Source organism: Maniola hyperantus, chromosome 7 (assembly GCF_902806685.2).
Source record: "Maniola hyperantus chromosome 7, iAphHyp1.2, whole genome shotgun sequence".
NCBI classification, from domain to species: Eukaryota; Metazoa; Arthropoda; class Insecta; order Lepidoptera; family Nymphalidae; genus Maniola; species Maniola hyperantus.
Window position 1 is genome coordinate 4,436,169 of NC_048542.1, and position 21,206 is coordinate 4,457,374.

Genomic DNA, 21,206 nt, shown 5'->3' on the forward strand with positions numbered 1-21,206 from the left:
CCTACATATCTATCTCGCCAAACTGGTGGGCCAGTTTGTTGGCGAGGTGGCGCTCTTAATACTAAGTACATAACTTACTACTATATTTCCTTAACGCTATACCTACAGTACGCGATAATAAATTAAATAAAATAAAAATATTTTATTTCAGGTCTGGGACCCATATAAAAACATGTTGATAATAATTAAAAATTAAAATGAGTATAAACAATATTTACCTTTTCTATTGTGCGGTGCGGGGTAGCGCGGGCGACGTGCGGGTGTGCGGGGCGTCCCCCCCGACTCATACCCCGATTACCATCTCGACCTGTCGAATACTATATATAGGTACCAGGTACATTATACTATCTACCTACGTCGTCGAAGAAATAGGTATAATGTTCGAAATGACCTACCTATTGGGTACTACAAAATGCGAAAGCTCTCTAGCTCATAAATGTAAAATAATAGAAATAAAACATTTTATTTAAAACAAAAAAATATTTATTAACAAAATCAATATTTATCACACAATGCTTCCAACATTTTAAAATAACAATACTTGATATCGAATTCCATATCGTACCAATAGTTGACGGCTATGCAACCATGGCTCTGAGTGACATGGTGGAACCATAGACTAGGGAGGTAGAGGCAGTCCCCCTTGTGTAGGCGCACCTTGAACTTGTGGGCTTTTTTGTATAACGGATACTTTATTAAGTCTGGTTTGAGAGGATCTGAAAAAAATGCCACAAATACACATACACATACACATACACATGCCGACAAATAAAATGGACACTCAGCTTGAACATGCTATGATTGGTGGTATATGGTATGAAGTGATGGGCGACGGCCTGGGTGTTCATCCTGCCACGCATTGGTTCGCCAGTCTAACTTAGTTCACACAATAGTACACACTTTCCAACCACTAATGTAAGCGGCTTTTTACGTGGCGACGTAGTACATAGTAGGTACGTCAGTGAAACAATCATTAAAATCAGTTAAAACTTTAAAAAAAAAAATATTTATCATTTTTAACTTATCCAATTCCGTAATCTGACGATAGGCTACCAAAAATCATACACAAATGCTGTCTAATAAATAATAATAGGTTGATTAATTATTTCGTTATTAATTTTGGACGTAAACAAAGACTTACCAATACAGATCCAAGGTAAACTATTTTTTACACTATCACATTTAGTTTCAATAATGTCATTCTCTAGTGGTCTAATGTCCCATGTATCCTGTATCCTCTGGAATTCAGCTTGAGGATACCTCTTGTATGGCACGTAGGGTAAATCAGTTGGTGGAATGAGTATAAAGTCCTTGTAGCCATCCATCACACAGTAAATGTTTTCATAGGGATCTTTATGCACTGAAAGTTAAAATTAAAAAATAGTTTTTGAACATTAAACATAATAGCAGTCATCATTACCACCATGGTCAACCCATGACTGGCTCACTACAGACCAAGGGTCTCCTCTCAGAATGAGAAACGTTTTAGCCATAGTCCGCCAAGCAGGCCAAGTGCAGATTGGCAGACTCTTTGAGAATATTATGGAAAACTCTCAGGCATGCAGGTTTCCTCACGAAGTTTACCTTCACCTTTAAAACAAGTGATAACGTAACGTTATTGAAAAATTCTATTACAATGTGGGTGAAGGAAAACATCGCATGGAAACCTGCATGCTTGAGAGTTCTCCATAAAAATATTCTCAAAAGTGTATGAAATATGCAGATTCGGTGTTGGACTATGGCCAATTTGATTCTGAGAGGAGACCCAAGCTCAGTAGTGGACCGGCGATGCATCGCCCATCGTGATAGCTGGTGATGAATAGGTACATAAATACATTTTTAGTATAGATTATTTAAAAACAGACAGATAGACAGACAGACAGTAAGACAACAAAGTGATCCTATAAGGGTTCCGTTTTACCTTTTGAGGTACGAAACCCTAAAAAGGTCAAATACTTGATATTAGAAAAGAAAATACATACTAGATGTGACAGCCCTGTGATCTCCCATCCAAAAGTTGACAGCATCTGGTTTCTTGTTGAATGCCTGGCTCGCAAAACTGACATCTGACTCCACATCTTCCATTAGTTCACTGAAATCCTCCGTCAGATTTGAGTTCTGTCTCTGAATGTATGGTATTAAGTTTTCGCTGTAAAAAGAGTTCAAAATAAAACGGGTTCTGTACCTTGGGAGGATACCTTAACTATTATTTTCTTACTTAACTATGTATCTCCAAAATATAAGTCTTTGTATAGCTGATTATTCAGAGGAAAATAACCAGCAGAAAACCACCCGGCTGAAGAAGAAAATTGTGGCTAAAGAATTTACGCCAATGGCACGGGGAGAGTACCCGATCTCTTTTCCGCGCAGCAGTGTCCAAAGTGCAGATAGTGCTAATGATTGCCAACCTACGATTGGAGACGGCATTTCAAGAAGAAGAAAATATAAGTTTGTTACTTATATTTTGGAGATACAAACTATAATATGTTATCCAATCCAATCCATCAGCCTGTTTGTGTCCACTGCTGGACATAGGCCTTTCCAAGAGCGCGCCACCAAACACGGTCCTCCGCCTTCCTCATCCATCTGCTCTCCACCACCTTCTTCAGGTCATCGGTCCAGCGGGCTGGGGGTTGTCCCACACTGCGCATACCGGTACGCAGTCTCCACTCCAGACCACGTCTACCCCATCGGCCATAGGTTCTGCGACAGACATGACCTGCCCACTGCCACTTCAGCTCGCTAATCCTTTGAGCTATGTCGGTCGTTGTTGTTCTTCTGCGAATTTCCTCGTTCCAGATTTTATCACTGAGAGTGATACCCAACATAGCTCACTCCATAGTGCGCTGAGCGACTTTTAGTTTGTGGACAAGAAGGCCAACTGTCAGTGTCCACGTTTCCGCTCCATATCAATATGTTATATTGATATTTAATCACAAAAAAAATTTCTTTTCCTTTAATGATGATGGAAAACATGGTGAGGAAACCTGCATACCTGAGAGTTCTCCATAAGGATCTCCAAGGTGAGAGGTTTTTTTCATGAGACGAGACAACCCCATTGCAATACAATGCTGGTTAGTGTGCATTGCAGTACTTTTATACAAAGAAATGAATAGATAGAGTTTATATTATGTGTGTGATGATAACCATTATTTGTGAAGCCACTTACCTTACCTCTTTGTCTCTAATGTATCCAGGAATTCAGACATTGTCATTTCAACCTCCTGTGGCATAACAAAGTACTCGGTGCCCTTTGCATCGTGTGTGATACCGTCGGCCAGGCCATTTGGAGTCAGTGCCACTGTAACTTTCTTATCAGCAAGGGTTTTCCTGCATTAACAAAAATAAATGAAGTAATCTGTAGTGTAAGACTACACTCAACTAGATGCGGCACTTCATATAGTAACGACATGTTCCAAGGAACATCAGTGTCCACGCTCTGTTACCGTAAAACTACACAACCATAGTCCAGGGCCACAACTATAGTCCAGCTACCTCTTTAAACAAAATCGAATTGGTTTCGACTTGTAGTGACATCTAGTTCATTGCTTCGTAGTTTTTACTTGATTTAACCTATAAGTCTACTAGTTTTGTGCTTTTTGGTGAGATGGCGTTGTGAATTTAATTTATTCGTCTTACTGCAAGATAAACCTGTTTAGACGTGTTATAAGTACTCTGCAAACTTTTATTCGTAAACACTGGCTAAAGTGAGGAACAAGACACGGAGTTGAATTCATTAGAAAGGTAATGTTGCTAACATGTATTTAACATATAGTTTTCTCTGTAATTGCACCTATTATTATTTTTTTAAGTTGTTTTAAATAATTTGGTACTTAGGTTTCAAATATGGTCCTAACGTTTTTTTGGACCATAATTAAAAACAAACATGTTTTATTCCAGAAATGATGTCACGAGACAAGTTTATGAGAAGGAAAGTTGGAGGGCGTGCATATAAGGGCTACAGTGATCGCCAAATGGAACTTTGTCTGATTGATATATAAGCAACAAAGTGCTGACCCAGCGTCAAGCTGGTGAAAAATTTAAAATTCCGAGAAACTCGATAATTTTGAAATTAAAAGCATATCGGGGTAACAAAGTTAGGCAGCCAGGTCTTCAATGTGTGTTTTCAGAAGCTGAAGAAGCTGCTTTTATCCAGCATGCAATAGAAATGTGTAACTTTGGCTTTGCTATTACGATGTTCGATCTGAGATGCATTGTGAAAATGTAGGTACCTTGATAAAAATGGTCGCAAAATAGATCAATTCAAAAATAACTTACCTGGCAAAACCTGGGCAAGTATGTTCCTGTGTATATAAGATTTGATAAGTAATTTTAAAACATTTGATTTGAGATTTAAAGAATTTTCACAAAATATTCTATTGTAACGTGTAATTTAATCAATAAAACCTGTTTTGATCCCATTATTTTGTGTTTTTCTTAAAAACCAAACTTCAGGCATTCAAACAAACCATCCAATTATAGTCCAATGTGTCACAATATGCGTCCCGAGTATGATTTATAATTTGAACCATAGTTGGCAACATGCCATACAACAATGGTCCAATTTTTTTTTTTTTTTAAATACTTGAAATAACACACGTACTATATTTTGACTTGGGGTGTTAACTAACTATGTTCTACTTTATCTAAAAACATCAATAGGTATTAAATATGTTAATCCATTCTCTAGTGCTTAAAGAACAAATTTGAAAATTGGCAAATCAGGACCATACTTGTGTAGTTTTACGGTAATCGTAATCCGCTTTAGACGCAGGTCGCAGTCTATTTGTTTGTAAAAACTAAAAATGTAGCACCTATATATTTTAAGGGTACATAGAGATATGCTATTGGAAATATGACGTACCAGCACGCCGGTATGCTTTAGAATTATTTAAACATATAATGGGGCCGATTCTCTTGTACACAATCTCTAAACTAAACTAAATTAACAGGTCTAAATCAAGTGCTATCCTTTTCCGCAAGCAACATTATGAACGGGATAGCAATAGATTTAGACGTGCCATTTTAGTTTAGTTTAGAGATTGTGTACAACGGAATTAGCCACAATAGGTACCTGAAATATTGCGCATTCCATTTGCGAACAGCCGGCCACTCTGCACACCCACCTCGTATAACAACGGGGATATTTTTGGACACATAGTCTCTATAAAATTGCAACGGGTCAATTAACTTCGTCTCTGCTACGTCACCTCCGAGGTATAAAGCTATTTAGTCAAAAAAACATTACATTAAAGCTAATGTGTTGTATTTGTTGACAATGAAAATTAAAACAATTTAAGTATGAATTTAACTATTGAAACGTATACCTGATGATTCTTCACGAAGCACTCTACAGGCATGAAAAATTTTATCGGTCATATTATTTCCCTTTTCATATAAAAATTAAAATTAACTTAAATAGTAACGTAAACAAAAACATACCTCACTTTTAATATTTGACCACATTTGACATTGAAATGAGTGTATTCATCCAAGCCTTAGAGTATTTAAACATGATTTAAACTAATAGAGAGAAAATATCTATGGTTTTACCGTGTATTTTTAGCACAGAAAATGACGGCGCTTGTTCAAAACACGTGCTTGACCGTCTCGGATGCGGAATTTTGCGTAAAGTACCTAGCAGATTTCCGAACTTTCCCTAGTTAATGTTAACAATAACATAAGTACCTATACAAAATCATGACAAAATCGTTAAAAAATTCAATAGGTATACATTCAAGTATTATATACTTACTACCTATAGAACTTGAAAGGTCAACTTTAGATACCTATTTAACTAACTAAGGCCCAAAGGTGTATGGACACGAACTGCTCGAGCGGTTAGCCCGTGATCAACATACACGGACTGCTCTTGCAGTCGGAGTCAACAGCTTGAAGCTGCCATCGAGCGGTTAGCTTAAGTGGTCGATGGCAGCTTCAAGCTGCCAAGCAATTTCAATGCGGGCGGGAAGCGTGCGCGACGTGGAATAAGGAGCGCGGGCGGAGGTAACTGCGCGAGAGCGGTCGACTGCTCGAGCAGTCAGTGTATGCCTGGCGACTGCTTAACCGCCCAACCGCCCGAAGCACTTGCAACTGCTTGAGCGGTTCGTGTATGTACGTAGGTACGTAGAAGTCTGTAGTTCACCATGCAGTCGCAGCTTGAAGCCGTCCATCCCGAATGCTTCAAACTGTCCGTGTATGGCTGGTTTAAAACAAAAATTATAAGTAAAAACGAACAAAATTTTATTAACTAAATACAAGTAGGTACACAATTTTAAGTAAATACACACATCATCATTTCTCCAAAATCATTTATGTCGTGCTATAAATTATAGTTTTAAATATACTTCATAGGCATTGGTTTCTTTAGTATTCCTTTGACAGGTGGACCAACGTTTACATTCGGTATTTTAGGTATAGGTGGAGGTTCCATCGGAGGTACTACATGCTCACGAGGTGAAGGCAAACTCTTGTTATACCAGAGACTGCGAGGCATGAAGGTATAAGTTGAATCTACTGCTGAAACTACAAAATAATTTATTATATTAAGATAACTTAGACTTTGAGTAACCGAAAAAGTAGATTCACGAAAATAAAGAAACTCTAATCTAGCAGTGGTGGTGGTGGCATATTAAATTGTTCGTCATTCATTACTCAAAACAATTACACGTTGGGGACTGGGGTAGATAGATGGTGGGCGCTGGAGTTTCAAGGTACTAGAGTGGCGATCTTGTGCGGTGCATCACATATGTGTGATGTAATATGTCATTCAATGTTCTCAGCGTACATATTCAAAATCCTTTGATTTTTTATCGTTTTGTATTTTATGTCTTTTTTCTTGTACCTTTATTTGTATTTAAATTTATTATTAATTATCTAGTTAGTGTAAGTGGCACTGCCGTTCTAATAAGATATAAAATAAAAAATAAAATAAATCACTCGTAGCAGAAAGTGCAGCGTTGGAAGACGTCCCACTAGGCGGAGACACGACCTCAAACAAGTCACAGGGAGCTGCTGGATTCAGTAGGCGCAAAATCGTGGCATGTAGATGTCGCTTCATAATGATTATGATGACTCAAAACAATTACTTGTATTGTATTTAATTGTACCTACTTACTTTTTGGCTTTTGATTAGAAACCTCCGAAATAGACATAGCACTAAGTGCCCTTGGATAAGGTAACATGTTCAATTCGAAGAAGTCCTCCACACCTTGACTGGTCATACTTATTTTGTTTTTCTCATGCAGTTGTCGTAGTCTCACAACTTTATCAAAATTCCTCAAGAACATCCTAGATGTATTGTGAATCGGTATTGTATCCAATACTCCTGTAATATTAATTATTTCAAATGAAGTACACACAAGACTAGATTGCGTTAGTACTCCTAAGATAAATTATAGCACGCTTGAGACAAGATAAATTATTATGTAGCCATATACAAAATCTTCTGACATTCTGAATTCATACAAATCCTCGGTAGTGGGATGGTAATGGGTTGATCATGATGATGATGAAACAAAATCTGACGGAAAAAAAGTTGTGTAAAACTCGCCTTGTTCAGATTATAGGTATAAATCGCCAAGATTTAATAACCATCATGGTTGCTGAGACGATGTTTTTACAGAATTTTTTTGACGTCTGTAAGTTCGTTTGGCATTTATTACTTACTATGCTTTAGCTATCGAGTTAACACAGTCATTGCATTACATTTAGTTTTTTTTAATCGAATTTGAAAAATACCAAACGTAAGTAACTAGACTTACGTAATTGAGCACATCTTGCTATTATGGTTTCTTTATATCGATGTTTTTTAGTCATTGGGTTTTCCTTAAAGTTTACGTCCACCAAACTAACTAAAGTGCACAAATCGTCGGCTATTGCCTAAAATTATAGGTAAATTATTATTGTTAATTCAATGACGTATAAAGTTGCCCCCACTTCCCTTCAGTACCTACGTAACTATTCCGAAATATTAATTACCTCAACATTTTTCAAATTGTTTCTTTTGGCAATCAACACTTCCAGTCGACGAAGAGGCTTGGCCCAAGACATGTCAGTAATTCTATTTTGAGACACATTTAAAATTCTCAGAGACATCTGAAAATTGTATAAATGAGTAAGTAGTAACTAGTTACATAGTTTTAAATTGCTACTTTAAAATTAATTACTATTCTTCAAACTCTTACTCCAATAGAAAGCATAGTCCGGGGATCAAAACACAATGGGTCGACACCATCAACATTTTGTTTTTCAATATGCAATTCTTCTAAATATTTCAGTCCTTCCAAATTTTCAACTACGCTTATTTTATTATTTGAAAGATACAATTTTTTCAACTTTATCAAATTCTCTAAGCCTTCAATCTTAGTTATTTTATTCCATTGAAGATGTAAGTGCGTTAAGTTGTAAAGCAAATTTAAATTCTCAATTTTGCTTATTTGATTGTTGTGGTAATATGCGTAATTAATGTGGGTTGGGCTTTTGGATTTAGGCTGAAATTATATTTGAGACAAATTACAGGGGTTAAAAATATTATTTTACTTATTTAAATATTTTAGATTTAAAATCAAACAAAATGCTAATAGCGTTTAAACTAACGTGAGTGATTAACATTATATACAATATCTGTCACCGGCTGTACTCACGGATTTAGTCATGCTAATAATAATTTATATATTTTAATTTTGCTGTTTAGTGGTTACGTCATTCTCATTTTAAGAGCTTCCGACACGGTCAAGCAGCTTGACGTCAAGCACGTAGCTTGATCAAGCAAATGCCTTACATTGTATCAATTAAGTAAATACACATAGGTAATATTCTGTTACACCTACCTACATGCACACTGAAAAACACTGGTCAGTCGTAGTAGGTACTAAAGTATATGAGAGATGCAAATTCGGAAATACTGGCGCCTTAACCATTCGAGATTATTCGAAAGCACCCGGGTGCTCGGTAAATACCCGACGTCTCATCAAGTAACTATTTGACTATAGGTTATTAGCATTTGAAATTGTACGTAAAATAGCAGATTGCTGAACTACTTAGGTAGTTAGTAATTAATGTTAACATTAACGGTTAAGAAACTGGCATATGTATCTACTTGAAAATACCCGACGTGCTAGTACGACACGCCACACGCCTAATAAGTACTAACTATTTATGACGCAACTTCATGCGGCATCCGCGCGGGGTTCAGTGCACAGAGTACATTGGTTCAGTGCACCACTGCACTAGTGCAGTATTGTGATGATCTAGTGAGGGTAATAAATAACATCAATTCATATGAATATAATAAATGCGAAAATGTGTCTGTCTGTCTGTTACCTTTACATGGCCCATTCGCTTAGTCGTAAATTAGTTTGATAGAGAGCATAGACTTATACATTATTACTTGTAGATTGTAGAGACTAGAGAGTTAGGTACTTTGCATCCCGGAGAATCAAAAAGTCACCTCGGGGCTTTAAATCAAGGTGTACGCATTAATTAATTACCTATCTAATTTACCTATTATATTAAAATAATATGCTTACAATTTCAGTTAGACATTTTTCATGCATGAATAAATGCGTTGGCCTTTTATTAAACAGCTGTCTTTGTTTAGCCATTTTCTTAGCTTGTTTACGTAAAGTGCTCTCATTTTCGTTAGTATTTCCTAATTTTTCTTTGTTTTCCATTTTATAGATTGGTAAAATTTCATCAATTAAAATAATTATTCTTCATCCGGCGTATTAAATCAACTACCTAACTAATAATGATTACAAAAAACGATTTATTATCCAAATTCCAGTTCATATTACGTTACTCTATGGAATAACCACACGAATTAGTGAATAATCATCCGAATAATCAATAAACCATAATAAACAAACACAAAAACTTGACAGTTTCTATGGCAACCTAATGCCTGATGGGCTCCAGAAACTTCAAAAAGTTAGAATCTAGAATCCAAGATCCAGCCTGAAGAAATGTTTAAGATTAAAAATATAGCAAAGAATTCTTCGTACAACTAAGCAACAAGGCTATCTTGGCGTGTGACGAAAATGGGAACTAACCGTAGATAGAATAATAGGTAGATTTAAGTAGTGTAACCGCGTATGAGATAGCGATAGCACGACGTAACGATGAATAACACGACAATAATTATTACCATTGTTTAGTAGTCAATATTTATATTAACCGATCAACAATATTTGTATTAAACGTTTTTTATGTGAAAACAAGTAAATAAATCATGAGAAATACAATTACGCCACGAATCCTCAAAGTTTGTTTCGCAACTAAAGTTGCATGCCTTGTATGTATTCTTGAAAAAAACCAGTTACATGATAAGGGACAAAAAATAGGTTAGCTGCGTCTCTGTTTATCACATTAGTAACTTTATCTGTGCTTTATTTTTAGTGTAAACGAGAAAGCAAACGTTTCTGTATCTACCTTTATTACTCTATCTGCGGAACTAACGTTGCCTAACTTCGTTCGCGTCCTCGCGTCACAGATGTTCGCGTAATATTGGTCTGTGTTTATAATGATTCTCTATACTCTTTGGTTCGCGTGGTTCGTGGGAAAGCCAAGGCCTTAAAGGACTGCTATCCAGGGCCGTAAAATAAATTAAAAAAAAGAAGTGGGAAAGCCAAACCAAATATTCATCCTTTTTATTCTGATCGGTGATATTCAAAACCTATATACTTTCATTAATTCCAAGCAAGTAATCTGATTGTAAGACTTTATTAGTCTCTTCAAGCAAGGTAACTATTTAAATTGCTTATTTTTCTGAAGCCCAAGTATATTATGCAGCAATGAACATTTTTCTGTTAGAGCTAGGTATTTATTTATGGAATTTGATGATTATATTTTCATTAGAATGTCTTCTCTTTACAGCAAAATGGGTGAAAGATACAACATACACAGTCAATTAGAGCATTTACAAAGTAAATATATTGGTACGGGTCATGCCGACACTACAAAATACGAATGGATGACAAATCAACACAGAGACTCCTGTTGTAGTTACATGGGTCATCCAGACCTCTTGAGCTATTTTGCGATTGTCGAAAATGAATCTAAGGCAAGAGTTAAGTTTAATTTGATGGAGAGGATGTTACAGCCCTGTGGACCACCACCAGAAAAACCTGAAGACTAAACAAGTTTTATTCATTCAGTAATGTAAGAATGTCTATACAGATTTATTGTAATAAAAGGTATATAATGTGATTATTTTTTAATTCTGTGAGTATTAAGAATAATGAAGATCATCAAACAATAAAATATTGTTTTTAAGTTTTAGTTATTATAATAATTATTATTTACTTATAATGATTGTTAGCAAGAGCACAGAACAATAGTGTGCAGTCTCTATATTTATTAAATATAGCATGATTTCTGGAGTTCTGTCTTTTTATGATTGGGACTCCATATTTTTAAATCACTAGCTTTCAAGCACAGTAGAAAATATCAATTTCTTTTGATTAATTAAGATTAAATCTGGCTGTAAGTGCATAAAGTGGGGTCATTTACCATATTAAAATTTACTCAAAAACTAATTGAGGAATAATTAAAACAAAATTTGATTTCATCCTCCCTTTAATAACGACTTCCATTCTTCCATTTTAGCATTTAGAGCAGCTTCCATCACTTTTGTTTCCTCGTTTAACTTCTTTTGTTGTTCCACACCTTTGACAACATTCCTTACAAGTATTGTTTGTATAATAGGAACAATTTTCTTGCATTCTTGTTCTAAAACATCTGTGGCTTTGAGAACACAATCAACATCTAAAGAGCCTATTTGACGGAAGTCTGCTACTTGTTTTAATTCATGTAACATTGACATAGTGATAAGTCCATGGTTTGTGTTTGTTTCCGGACTTGTTATGGCAAGATGTTCCTCAGGCGCAGTAGGGTCAACAAACATGTTGTCTCCAATTATAGCCACTGAACAGGCAGTGATGATGTCGTACATGGGAACAGCAGCATTGGCTAGTGCCAGGCCAGCTGCATTGATAGCTGCTGCTAAGCAAGAGCCATCATTTTCAAGGATGTATACAAAAATGTCTATCTGAAACAAATTATAAACAAGTATTATTACAACAAAAGAGAATTTATGTGCAGTGATTCAGTCAAGTTAATTATGAACATCTGAATTACTAGATGAAGGATGAAAACATAATATTGGATCAAATCAAAAGGTGTCTCATGTTCAACTTTCAAAAATTAAGGGTTATAAATTAAGATTTCTTGTTTTGGTTAAAAAATAAAATTCGGTTAAATAGACTTACTTGGAAGTTAGGAAACAAATGGCGACACACTGTTGGTTCCAGAGCTTTCCTTAATGCTACTGACAGTGCCTTCTCTTCGGAGTCTGGAACATGTGGCTGTCTTTGGTGATGACAAGAGAAGGGTGCAAACTTCACTTCACAGAATAATTGACCAAGTGTACTGAAAGTATAATATAGGTATTTATTTATTTTTATTTTTCATGTACCAAAATTAAACCCAAGTTTATGCATGTTATTATGATGAAAATAGCGAAAATACACTACCTGTACTCATTCTGGTGCATAGTCTCCCTAGGGTCAAAAACAGAGCACACAACTTTAGTTTTCTTCATCTCGATGTATGACGAGCCTTTTGCTTGCGAAACCATGTTTGAACGAGCATCTATGTAAAAAATGTTATTAAATCAATAGGATTAATTTTATAAGCATTAATTTTGACAAAATATCAGAAAACACATACAAAACATACACATGGTCCGTGACTCTTCTATTTCGCGCCCATCTTTACGATGTTCATTAGCATCAATCAATTCACTGTATAACTCATCGTAACTTTTTAAATAGTCTGCAGTGAAACGTTTATATGAAACACTGTCTTCAGGGCCATTGAATCTTCTGTAATCTAAAGGCATTTTAGGTTTTCTTTATAATATGGCACGTTTTTCTAACATCAACAATCACTTCCTGGAGTAAAATAAATGTGTTCTGTGATCACTTATGTCCATTTCTGCCTATTTTTAAACTGGTTTTACGGCTCTGGGTTCTAACTATTGTAACTTCTAGCCTCTCTAGTAATATAGTAGATAATCTATGTTCTAGCCCTTCACACATTTCTGCATTACACTACTGGTCCGTGGTTTCCATAGTCTGAGTCAAAGTGGCATTCTGTGTGACAATTGACAGTTCAAACTTCAATGCACTTCCCTTCAATCAATGTCATTTTTTGGGTGATATCAATAAAGAAATTTGGAAAATTATCGAAAAATGTAATTTATAAGTTAGATTATATTAGTTAATATAACAATCATCGATTTGAGATGTTAAATGGTTAATCTCTTACTCGATTGTACGTCAATTTTGCAGCATCTTTATACTAACGTGAGTTTTGTTATATTGTGCACGATTAGCCTTCGAGTGTTGGCGTTTTGTACATTCACTTCGAAATTTATGTTGAAACGGTGACGTCTCAAATGCATTAATAATGGTTTTTAAATAGAAGATCACGAATATAGTCTTATCATAACTAATATACCTCATCCTCTATTTAACGGAGCTAAGTGCCAAATTTACTATGGCCACCTGGCATTCGCCGATCTATCTGGACAGTCCTAACATTTTTTTAAGCCTTAGGGTTCATTCAGAATCAGACTGGCTCAAAGAGCATGTTTTCCACACAGACCAGAAATTGCAGTGGTGGATGTATATCCTCAGTTCGAGCTCAAAAGAGCAGCTAACCAGCTGCACTTAATGTTTAATACTGAGTGTCCTCTATTTTTAATTTTAAAACTTTCATTGTCATTTTTTTACATTGCTGTATGTCAGGAGTGCCAATAAAGAAAATAAATGAAAAAATAACCTTATTTCAATTCTTAAAACTTAGTTCTAAATATGATCAAAATTTGATGGCCTCTGCACCAGTCTATCTCTCTTAACGGATGTTTGATGTGTACAAGTATATTTTTTTTCTAGTCATCTTTTGAGAGATAGTACTTGGTAATTCAAATTGTTTTCAACTTGAAAAAGCTCTTGAAACATATATTTCATGTTTTTAGATTAAATTGTCTTTTCTGTTGCAATCTTTGTCTGTACTCTCCTGTTGTTAATAACTGTTACCTCTGAAGCAAGAATAACTATTTTTCTTCTTGACAATCATTAGATACTAGAGTCTACCATAGTAATTTGTATTACATTATAATTTGATAGTGGTCAAGATTTAAGACCTCAGCACACTTGAGCTGCGCTGTGCGGCACATATAGTTTAATATAAGTTTGCATGTTTCGCGTCGCGCGTTTCGCGTACAGCGTAAATGCGTTTGGGCCTTTAGTCTTATCATTATACTAGCTTATGCTCGTGACTTCATCCGCGTGGACACCACAAATTTCAAACCCTTATTTCACCCCCTTAGGGATTGAATTTTCAAAAATCCGGATCAGAAGATGCCGACGTCATAATAGCTATCTGCAATCTGCATGCCAAATTTTAGCCCTATCCGGCCGGTAGTTTTAGCTGTGCGTTGATAGATTATTTATTAAGATTTTAAAAAATTAAGTTTGGTTTAAGCATGAGTTTGCTAGAGCATATTGCAAAATATTTTTTAAATTAAGTACTACTAATCTTAATAATTCAAATCTCAAAGCTACATCATTATTCTGAGTGTCATTTAGAGGTCACAAAAAAAATACACTACTTGAGGTTGTCTGTCCATCCAAGCAAATAATATGGTTATTGTTGCTCATTGAAATGAACTTGCCACTTCAATAATGTTCTGTTACTGAGTTTTTAAGTGTTTCATTTGTTATTCTACAAGTAAACAAGACAACACAGGTGATTCCTCTTTGCAATATTTAATTTAGACAGTAATTTATTTAGAATATACCTACTCAACTAGCTGATAAAAGTTTTAATCTGATATCTGTATTTAGATGGCTATTAAGTACTATCTAAACTTCTAAAGATAATCTAACCATAGTTAGGTACTTAAATAATCGTGATTTATATTGTTTGCTAATAATATTGGATCATCTGCATATTTATGCAAATTATACTTTATTTTTCATCTTCATTTATGTGCACACAGACGGTAGTGTTTAATATTACGTATTTCCTTTGCATATTATTTCATTATATTGTGTTTTTAGGGTTCCGTACCTCAAAAATAAAATCGGAACCCTTATAGGATCACTTTGTTGTCTGTCTGTCTGTCAAGAAACCTACAGGGTACTTCCCGTTAGGCTAGGATCATGAAATTTGCCAGGAAGGTAGGTCTTATAGCAGACATTAGGGGAATACATACAATTACATCACAAGAAAAAAATTAAAATGTGTTCATGAACAAATATTGCTATTTTCGACATTCAAAGTATGATTGTTATACCAAGTGGGGTATCATATGAAAGGGTTTCATCTGTGCATTCTAAAACAGATTTTTATTTATTTTTATGCATCATAGTTTTTGATTCATCGTGCAAAATGTCGAAAAAATACGACTGTAGTGCGGAACCCTCGGTGCGCGAGCCTGACTCGCACTTGGCCGGTTTTTTATTTAAAAAATAAAACATTTGTCTATGGTTAGCCAACAGAAATAAGAAGTTTATGTTTTATGTGTCCCAATGTAGGCTTTATGCAGGCTGTAAGTTGACTTATATGGTGGCTTGGGGGTTTCTTACCAGTTTTGTCTTAGACCTCTAAGTGTCTATGTAAAAAAGTGTTTCTGTGGCTTTAATAATAGAATATTTTGTCATAATTTTTTACTTATTTTTGTAATTTTTACAATTTGAAGCTTGAGAATGCTGCGTCGGAGGACATTCTTCTTGGCTGTGGTGGCGTTTGTAGCGACGTGGGCGATATCGAGTGCAGACGACCCTCCCCCTACAGCCTCCCCTTCCCCTACAACAGAGGTACGCTTTTTACAGGTATCACGAACAAATAGTCCAATCTGAAATTGCAACATGACAATTTTGGCCATAGAGTATAGACTACAGGTATGATTCAGAACCACGCTGCACACAGCAGTGTTAGCAGCAGCAGTTACATTCCGAGCTAAACAGCAATGTTCCACTACATTGCTGCCTAGCTCGGAATGTAATCTCATATAAGCTTATAGAGATTGTATGGGGACCAGTAGTGCCGCGACAGCATTGTTGCGGCAGTACTGCTGCGTGCAGCGTGGTTCGGAATCATACCTTAATGATCAAATAAATACACAAGCCTAGCTAAGATCTGTGTTATGCAATACACAGTGAGATACCTTGTATTCAGAATTCAGATTGGACTACTTGTTTTGTGCATACAGTATCGTCTAAAAACCTTTGAATATACAGCTGATTGCGTCTCTATGACTATGTGCCATATGTGTAGTATATTTATTTTGTAGTGGACTCATGAATATGAGCGGAAAACTCTTCGGAATGCACTTGCTACTAGCTATAATATGCCATTGGCTTAAATTTACGTAAAGTATGAATAGTCAGGGACTTGAGAATAAAAAACTAAATTTTGTACCGAATAAAGTTGAATAACACAATATTTATTCTCAAACTTTATACTTAATCAAAATGAGTATAGGCATCATCAACGCCGAAAACTACTAAGAAATGCGGCGCGTGGTATTAGATGTGTGATCATCTGTAGAATTCTTAGATACAGATTACAGAGAAATTAAATAAATAAATAAAATAAAAATCTTTTTTATTCGAATAAACTTTTACAAGTACTTTCGAATAGTCGGATGCATCTACCACTGGTTCGGAATGCCTTTCCTACCGAGAAGAACCAGCAAAACAATACTCGTATTTACTCTGATAGTAAGAAAACTGTGACTTAAACTGATAAGAGAGCGGCTACAGTCAGGGTTTTATCGTTAAACCTCAACTAATCCTTCAGCCTATCTATATGAAGAAATGGTTTGTTTCTGCGGCGTTTTAAGACTTCAGTGTCACATTTGTTCAGCAGCCGCATTTGGCTGGCCGAAACCCTGGTTCGTCGATTACGGCGCTGTTCGACCACATTAGAATATAGTACTATATACTGCTACGAGATGGCGCTAATAGTCACGATAGTGTTTTATATTTCGATGCTTATAATGATTTTATTATTTTGTAAACGCTAAAATATTGTGTTATAATATAATATTCATGTTGACTTTAGTATGTCATTCGAATTACTTGTTTCGTTCAAAATTAAAATATTCGTCATGCGGCTAACATAATGTTACTTAGCAAGTCCTTATTTTACAGTAGGTATAATACAATAGGTATGTTATTATACTAAGTACAATAAAGTAGAGATAATAATAATTAAAAAAAAATTTTTTTAAAGAAAAAACCGCAAAGTAAACTTTATATCGCGGTATCACAGGTGAGCTATATCTTACGGCATATATTTTTGCCTTTCAAGAAATTACATGCACGGAGGCTCTATTATTCGCTTGCTAATGATTGTAGCAGGCGGTTGCCGGTGAAATTACTCAAACATAATATAGTCCGCGACAGGTCGCGATGCCAATCGAGGTATGAGGCAGGGGGACGCCTCGGACACCCGCGCTCGCCCGCACCAAGTTAGCACGGGGGCTGTGCAAGTGTGCGGGGAGTTCCCTTCCCCGATTGCCATCTCGACCTGTCGCGTGCTATACCTACATAGTACGTACGACATAGATAATAGTTTCGGCACTTAGCTCGGAATAGTGTTATTCTGGTACTGGTCTGGTCCTTGCAAAACGTGCAATTTTGCTGTTACATATAATTTTTGAATGGCTATTAAGCTCATCACATCTTATCTAATTCTATGAGGAGACCGAAGGAAAGATATAACGACATCCATTGAAATTATTCTTGCCACTTTTTCCTCATAGCATTCTTTATATTTTTTGTATATAATGTGGTTATCAATATTCAGACATTTATTATATTATTATGCCTTTAAAGATAGTAATCATCAAAGCCAGATTTTAAAAAGTAACCTATTTTTTACTTGAAAATTAATATTTATTGTATAAATTAAATGTTTTATAATACCTACATATATATTAGGTATCATCATGGTTTGAATAAATAATCTTGGACAATTTGCATTAACTCCCAAAATACTGATGAGTAAACATATTTTTTACATCCATTGTTTTTCATTAAAACGAGCGAAGTATGCTTTTGTAAAGAATACTTCACTGTATCCTTTGTTCAACAATCCTTTATTATGAAAATTAACTTTTTTATAGTACGTGTGTTAAGCGTCGAGGACAGAGGTATTCCCCTTTCGGGATCTTACCGGCTAAGCGGAAAATGCTCAACACCCGTCCTACTGCAGCTTAATAAGGTGGCAACTAGGGTTCAGAACCGGGAAATCCCGGTCTCGAAAGTACCGAGAATTCCCGGTACTTTTGTCAGTAAAAAAGAACCGGGAAATCAATTTGATTTCCCGGTTCTTTCGGTACTTTCGGGAATTTTATATTAATTAGGTACATGATTCACGCTACTATTACATACATAATCTAACTTTACTTTTTATACTTTCTACTGTTCTAAAGTTCAAAACTAACGTGAATTAAGCGCTAAAATAAATAGCGCGCGGTAACTTAACAAGCCTACCTTCTCTCGCTCGCTCTTGAAATTGAAAAGCTACGCAAGGAGGGCCGTAAGTTTTCTATGTCGTTTGATGAGTGGACATCGGTTCGAAACCGTAGATATCTGAGCTTAAATTTACACTAGCGTCATTTTTCTGAAGGCAAAAACTTTAAAAATTTGGGGCTCATCAGAGTTAACGGTTCCTTAACAGCGAAGAAATGCGTTGAAGATAAGCAGCAAATTAAATGAGTTCGGGGTGTCGTTGGAAGATGACATCATCGCAGAGGCAACGGACGGATGCAGTATGATGGTGAAATTTGGCGAATATCTATCGTCTTACCACCAAAAATGTATTGCCCATGCACTTCAACTTGCAATTTCAGATGTTTTCTACAAAAATGATGTCACTTGTGAGGCAGAAGAACGAACTGAAGAAGAAACTCATGTTTCAATGGAAGTAGAAGACGATGATGACGATATTCCTTTGGCAGCACTAAGTAGGCAGAGACTTCAAGTGATCAGAGAATCTTTAGATGAGGATTCAGATTCAGACAACGAAGACGATGGCGTCGAGTTCTTGTCTCAAAATGAAACGTGTTTAATTTCAGAACGTCAATTTGAACAGAGAGGTTTGCTCTTAAAAGTCAAAAAGTTGTCAAACTTTTTCGCAAGTCTCCAACTAAAAATTATGACGTCCTGCATAAGTACGTCATCAAAGATTTTCATAAAGAATATTCACTAACCTGTGACTCAGTAACACGTTGGAGTAGCCTCGCTAATACGCTTGAACGATTCTTGAAGCTGCGAACTTGCATTGGGAAAGCATTAATTGATTTAAACTCTAAAACAAAATTCTCAGAAGGAGAGTGGGAGCAGATTGGGAAGTTACATGAAGTTCTTGACATAATTAAAACCGTATTAGAAGCTTTATGTCGTCATGATTCAACATTATTGACAGCAGATGTTGCAATTAAATTTGCACTAAGAAAATTAGCAAATATTGAATATAACCATGTGGCCGAAAAAATATTCAAAATGTTAAAAAAGCGATACACAGAAAGGCGTCTCAATTTTGCTGCTGCGACGCTGAATTACTTGCAAAATCCAGAAAATTATTTCCTTCAACAAAATGATGAAGATTTAACAGTATTTCCTCACCCAAGCAGTGATGAAATGTGCAACGGAATAGTATCATTGCTAAGCCGCACTAAAACCTCAACAACCACAGCATATCCAGCTCAACCCTTACCAGTACCAACCTCACAAGGTGAACCGACGAGAGACCGTGACCGTGACTCTGAAGTACTTGAAGTACAAAACATTGCTTTGACGAAAGAAGATGAGTTAAATGCTGAATAGAAAATAGAAGCAAAATATGAAAAGACTTGATTGATTCTACCTAGTCTTATTTTATTTTTAAACTCACACAATATAAGTTCCAATAAAAAATACTTTTAAAGCGTATTGCGGTTTACTTTTATGAGTTCTAAAGCGTTAAACTTGTTTTATGTTAAAAAAACTATGAAGAAACCGAAATTCCCGAAAGAACCGGGAAATCCCGGTTCCTTTGGGTAAAAGTACCGAAATTCCCGGTTCTCAAAAAAGGACCGGTTCCGTAAACCCTAGTGGCAACTAACAGCGTGTATAAATTACTAATTTAGAAAAACGAGGTAGGGGTTGAATTTCCAAAAACCTTGAAATTATACGTATTTCTTCATTTGTGACCGAAAACGCAAATACCAATTTTAATGCAAATAACTTGAAAAATGACGGACTTCATACAAACTATTTATTCAAAAATCGTGAAATAGGTATTTTTTTATTTTTAACCGAAGGCTTTAAATACCAATTTTCATCGATGTAACTTCAAATATGACGGTTTTTCATACAAAGTTCCATCACCCATTTAACCCACTTAGGGGTAAAATGTTGAAAAACCCTTTCTTAGTGGGTACCTACTCTTTACAAAGGACACACCCTCAAAATTTCATGTCTCTAGGACCAGCTGTTTAGGCTGTGCGTTGATACAAAAGTTAGTCCAGTCAGTTAGGACTTTGAATCTAAATATAAAATAAGGAAAAGGTGACTGACTGACTGACTGATCTATCAACGCACAGCTCAAACTACTGGACGGATCGGGCTGAAATTTGGGATGCATATAGCTATTATGACGTAGGCATCCGCTAAGAAAGGATTTTTGAAAATTCAACCTCTAAGGGGGTGAAATAGGGGTTTGAAATTTGTGTAGTCCACGCGGACAAAGTCGCGAGCATAAGCTAGTTTTATATATAAAGATAATTCCATATTGGCCGTTCTACATTATTTCAGTCAATTATTTAGTCTAAGCTCTGTATTTTTACTAAAGTATGTGAACAGAGTTATAATACTAGTACAGTGAAATGAATCCAGTCAGCAAATCGTTCCACTGTCTAATACTTTCGATCCTCCTCCTATTCCGATTCCTGAATAGGATTTCGGTACAGACAGCACAGAGTATCTTTGTTGTAGCTATCCTTCTTCCTTTACAATCTCTCTCATTGCCAAAGGTCACTGGCAGGGATCTCTTATAGAGATTTTGGTACAAATAAAAGAAAAGAATAGTTTGAAAATGACGTTACGGATTTAATAAGTATACATAGATAGTAGATCTTTCTAAAT

At 35.7% G+C, this 21,206-nt stretch overlaps 4 protein-coding genes across 6 annotated transcripts in view; 2 read left to right on the forward strand and 2 right to left on the reverse strand.

Moving 5' to 3' along the window:
- Positions 1 to 453: 453 nt before the first annotated feature.
- On the reverse strand, positions 454 to 9,720 carry JMJD7 (Jumonji domain containing 7). The gene is made up of 12 exons (XM_069499839.1): positions 9,531 to 9,720; positions 8,187 to 8,492; positions 7,981 to 8,097; positions 7,764 to 7,881; positions 7,118 to 7,327; positions 6,344 to 6,525; positions 5,328 to 5,397; positions 5,075 to 5,225; positions 3,175 to 3,330; positions 1,983 to 2,149; positions 1,142 to 1,360; positions 454 to 716 (listed from the first exon to the last, which is right to left on the reverse strand). The coding sequence occupies exons 1-12, from the start codon at positions 9,672 to 9,674 to the stop codon at positions 496 to 498; spliced, it is 2,061 nt and encodes a 686-aa protein (XP_069355940.1). The 5' UTR covers positions 9,675 to 9,720; the 3' UTR covers positions 454 to 495.
- Positions 9,721 to 10,573: 853 nt separating this feature from the next.
- Sf3b5 (splicing factor 3b subunit 5) lies at positions 10,574 to 11,208 on the forward strand. Its single transcript, XM_034970045.2, has 2 exons — positions 10,574 to 10,742; positions 10,876 to 11,208. Exon 2 carries the CDS (start codon positions 10,880 to 10,882, stop codon positions 11,135 to 11,137), a length of 258 nt encoding a protein of 85 aa, XP_034825936.1. The 5' UTR covers positions 10,574 to 10,742; positions 10,876 to 10,879; the 3' UTR covers positions 11,138 to 11,208.
- A 351-nt stretch (positions 11,209 to 11,559) lies between these two features.
- Positions 11,560 to 12,999, reverse strand: Mtr3 (exosome complex exonuclease Mtr3). Of its 2 annotated transcripts, none has more exons than XM_034970037.2 (4): positions 12,739 to 12,999; positions 12,534 to 12,651; positions 12,270 to 12,429; positions 11,560 to 12,049 (listed from the first exon to the last, which is right to left on the reverse strand). In XM_034970037.2, exons 1-4 carry the CDS (start codon positions 12,899 to 12,901, stop codon positions 11,567 to 11,569), a joined length of 924 nt encoding a protein of 307 aa, XP_034825928.1. In that variant the 5' UTR covers positions 12,902 to 12,999; the 3' UTR covers positions 11,560 to 11,566. The 2 variants fall into 2 exon arrangements, with proteins under 2 accessions (XP_034825928.1, XP_034825927.1); XM_034970036.2 differs by having other exon boundaries at positions 12,730 to 12,997.
- Positions 13,000 to 13,188: 189 nt separating this feature from the next.
- Positions 13,189 to 21,206, forward strand: part of LOC117983475 (putative divalent cation/proton antiporter TMEM165) — a 31,150-nt gene continuing 23,132 nt past the window's right edge. The window contains exons 1-2 of one of the 2 annotated variants that reach the window (XM_034970041.2): positions 13,189 to 13,367; positions 15,770 to 15,887. In XM_034970041.2, the coding sequence (XP_034825932.1) occupies positions 15,777 to 15,887 (111 nt within the window). In that variant the 5' untranslated portion in view covers positions 13,189 to 13,367; positions 15,770 to 15,776. The remainder of the gene's footprint in view (positions 13,368 to 15,769; positions 15,888 to 21,206) is intronic. The other variant, XM_069499482.1, reaches the window with a different exon arrangement.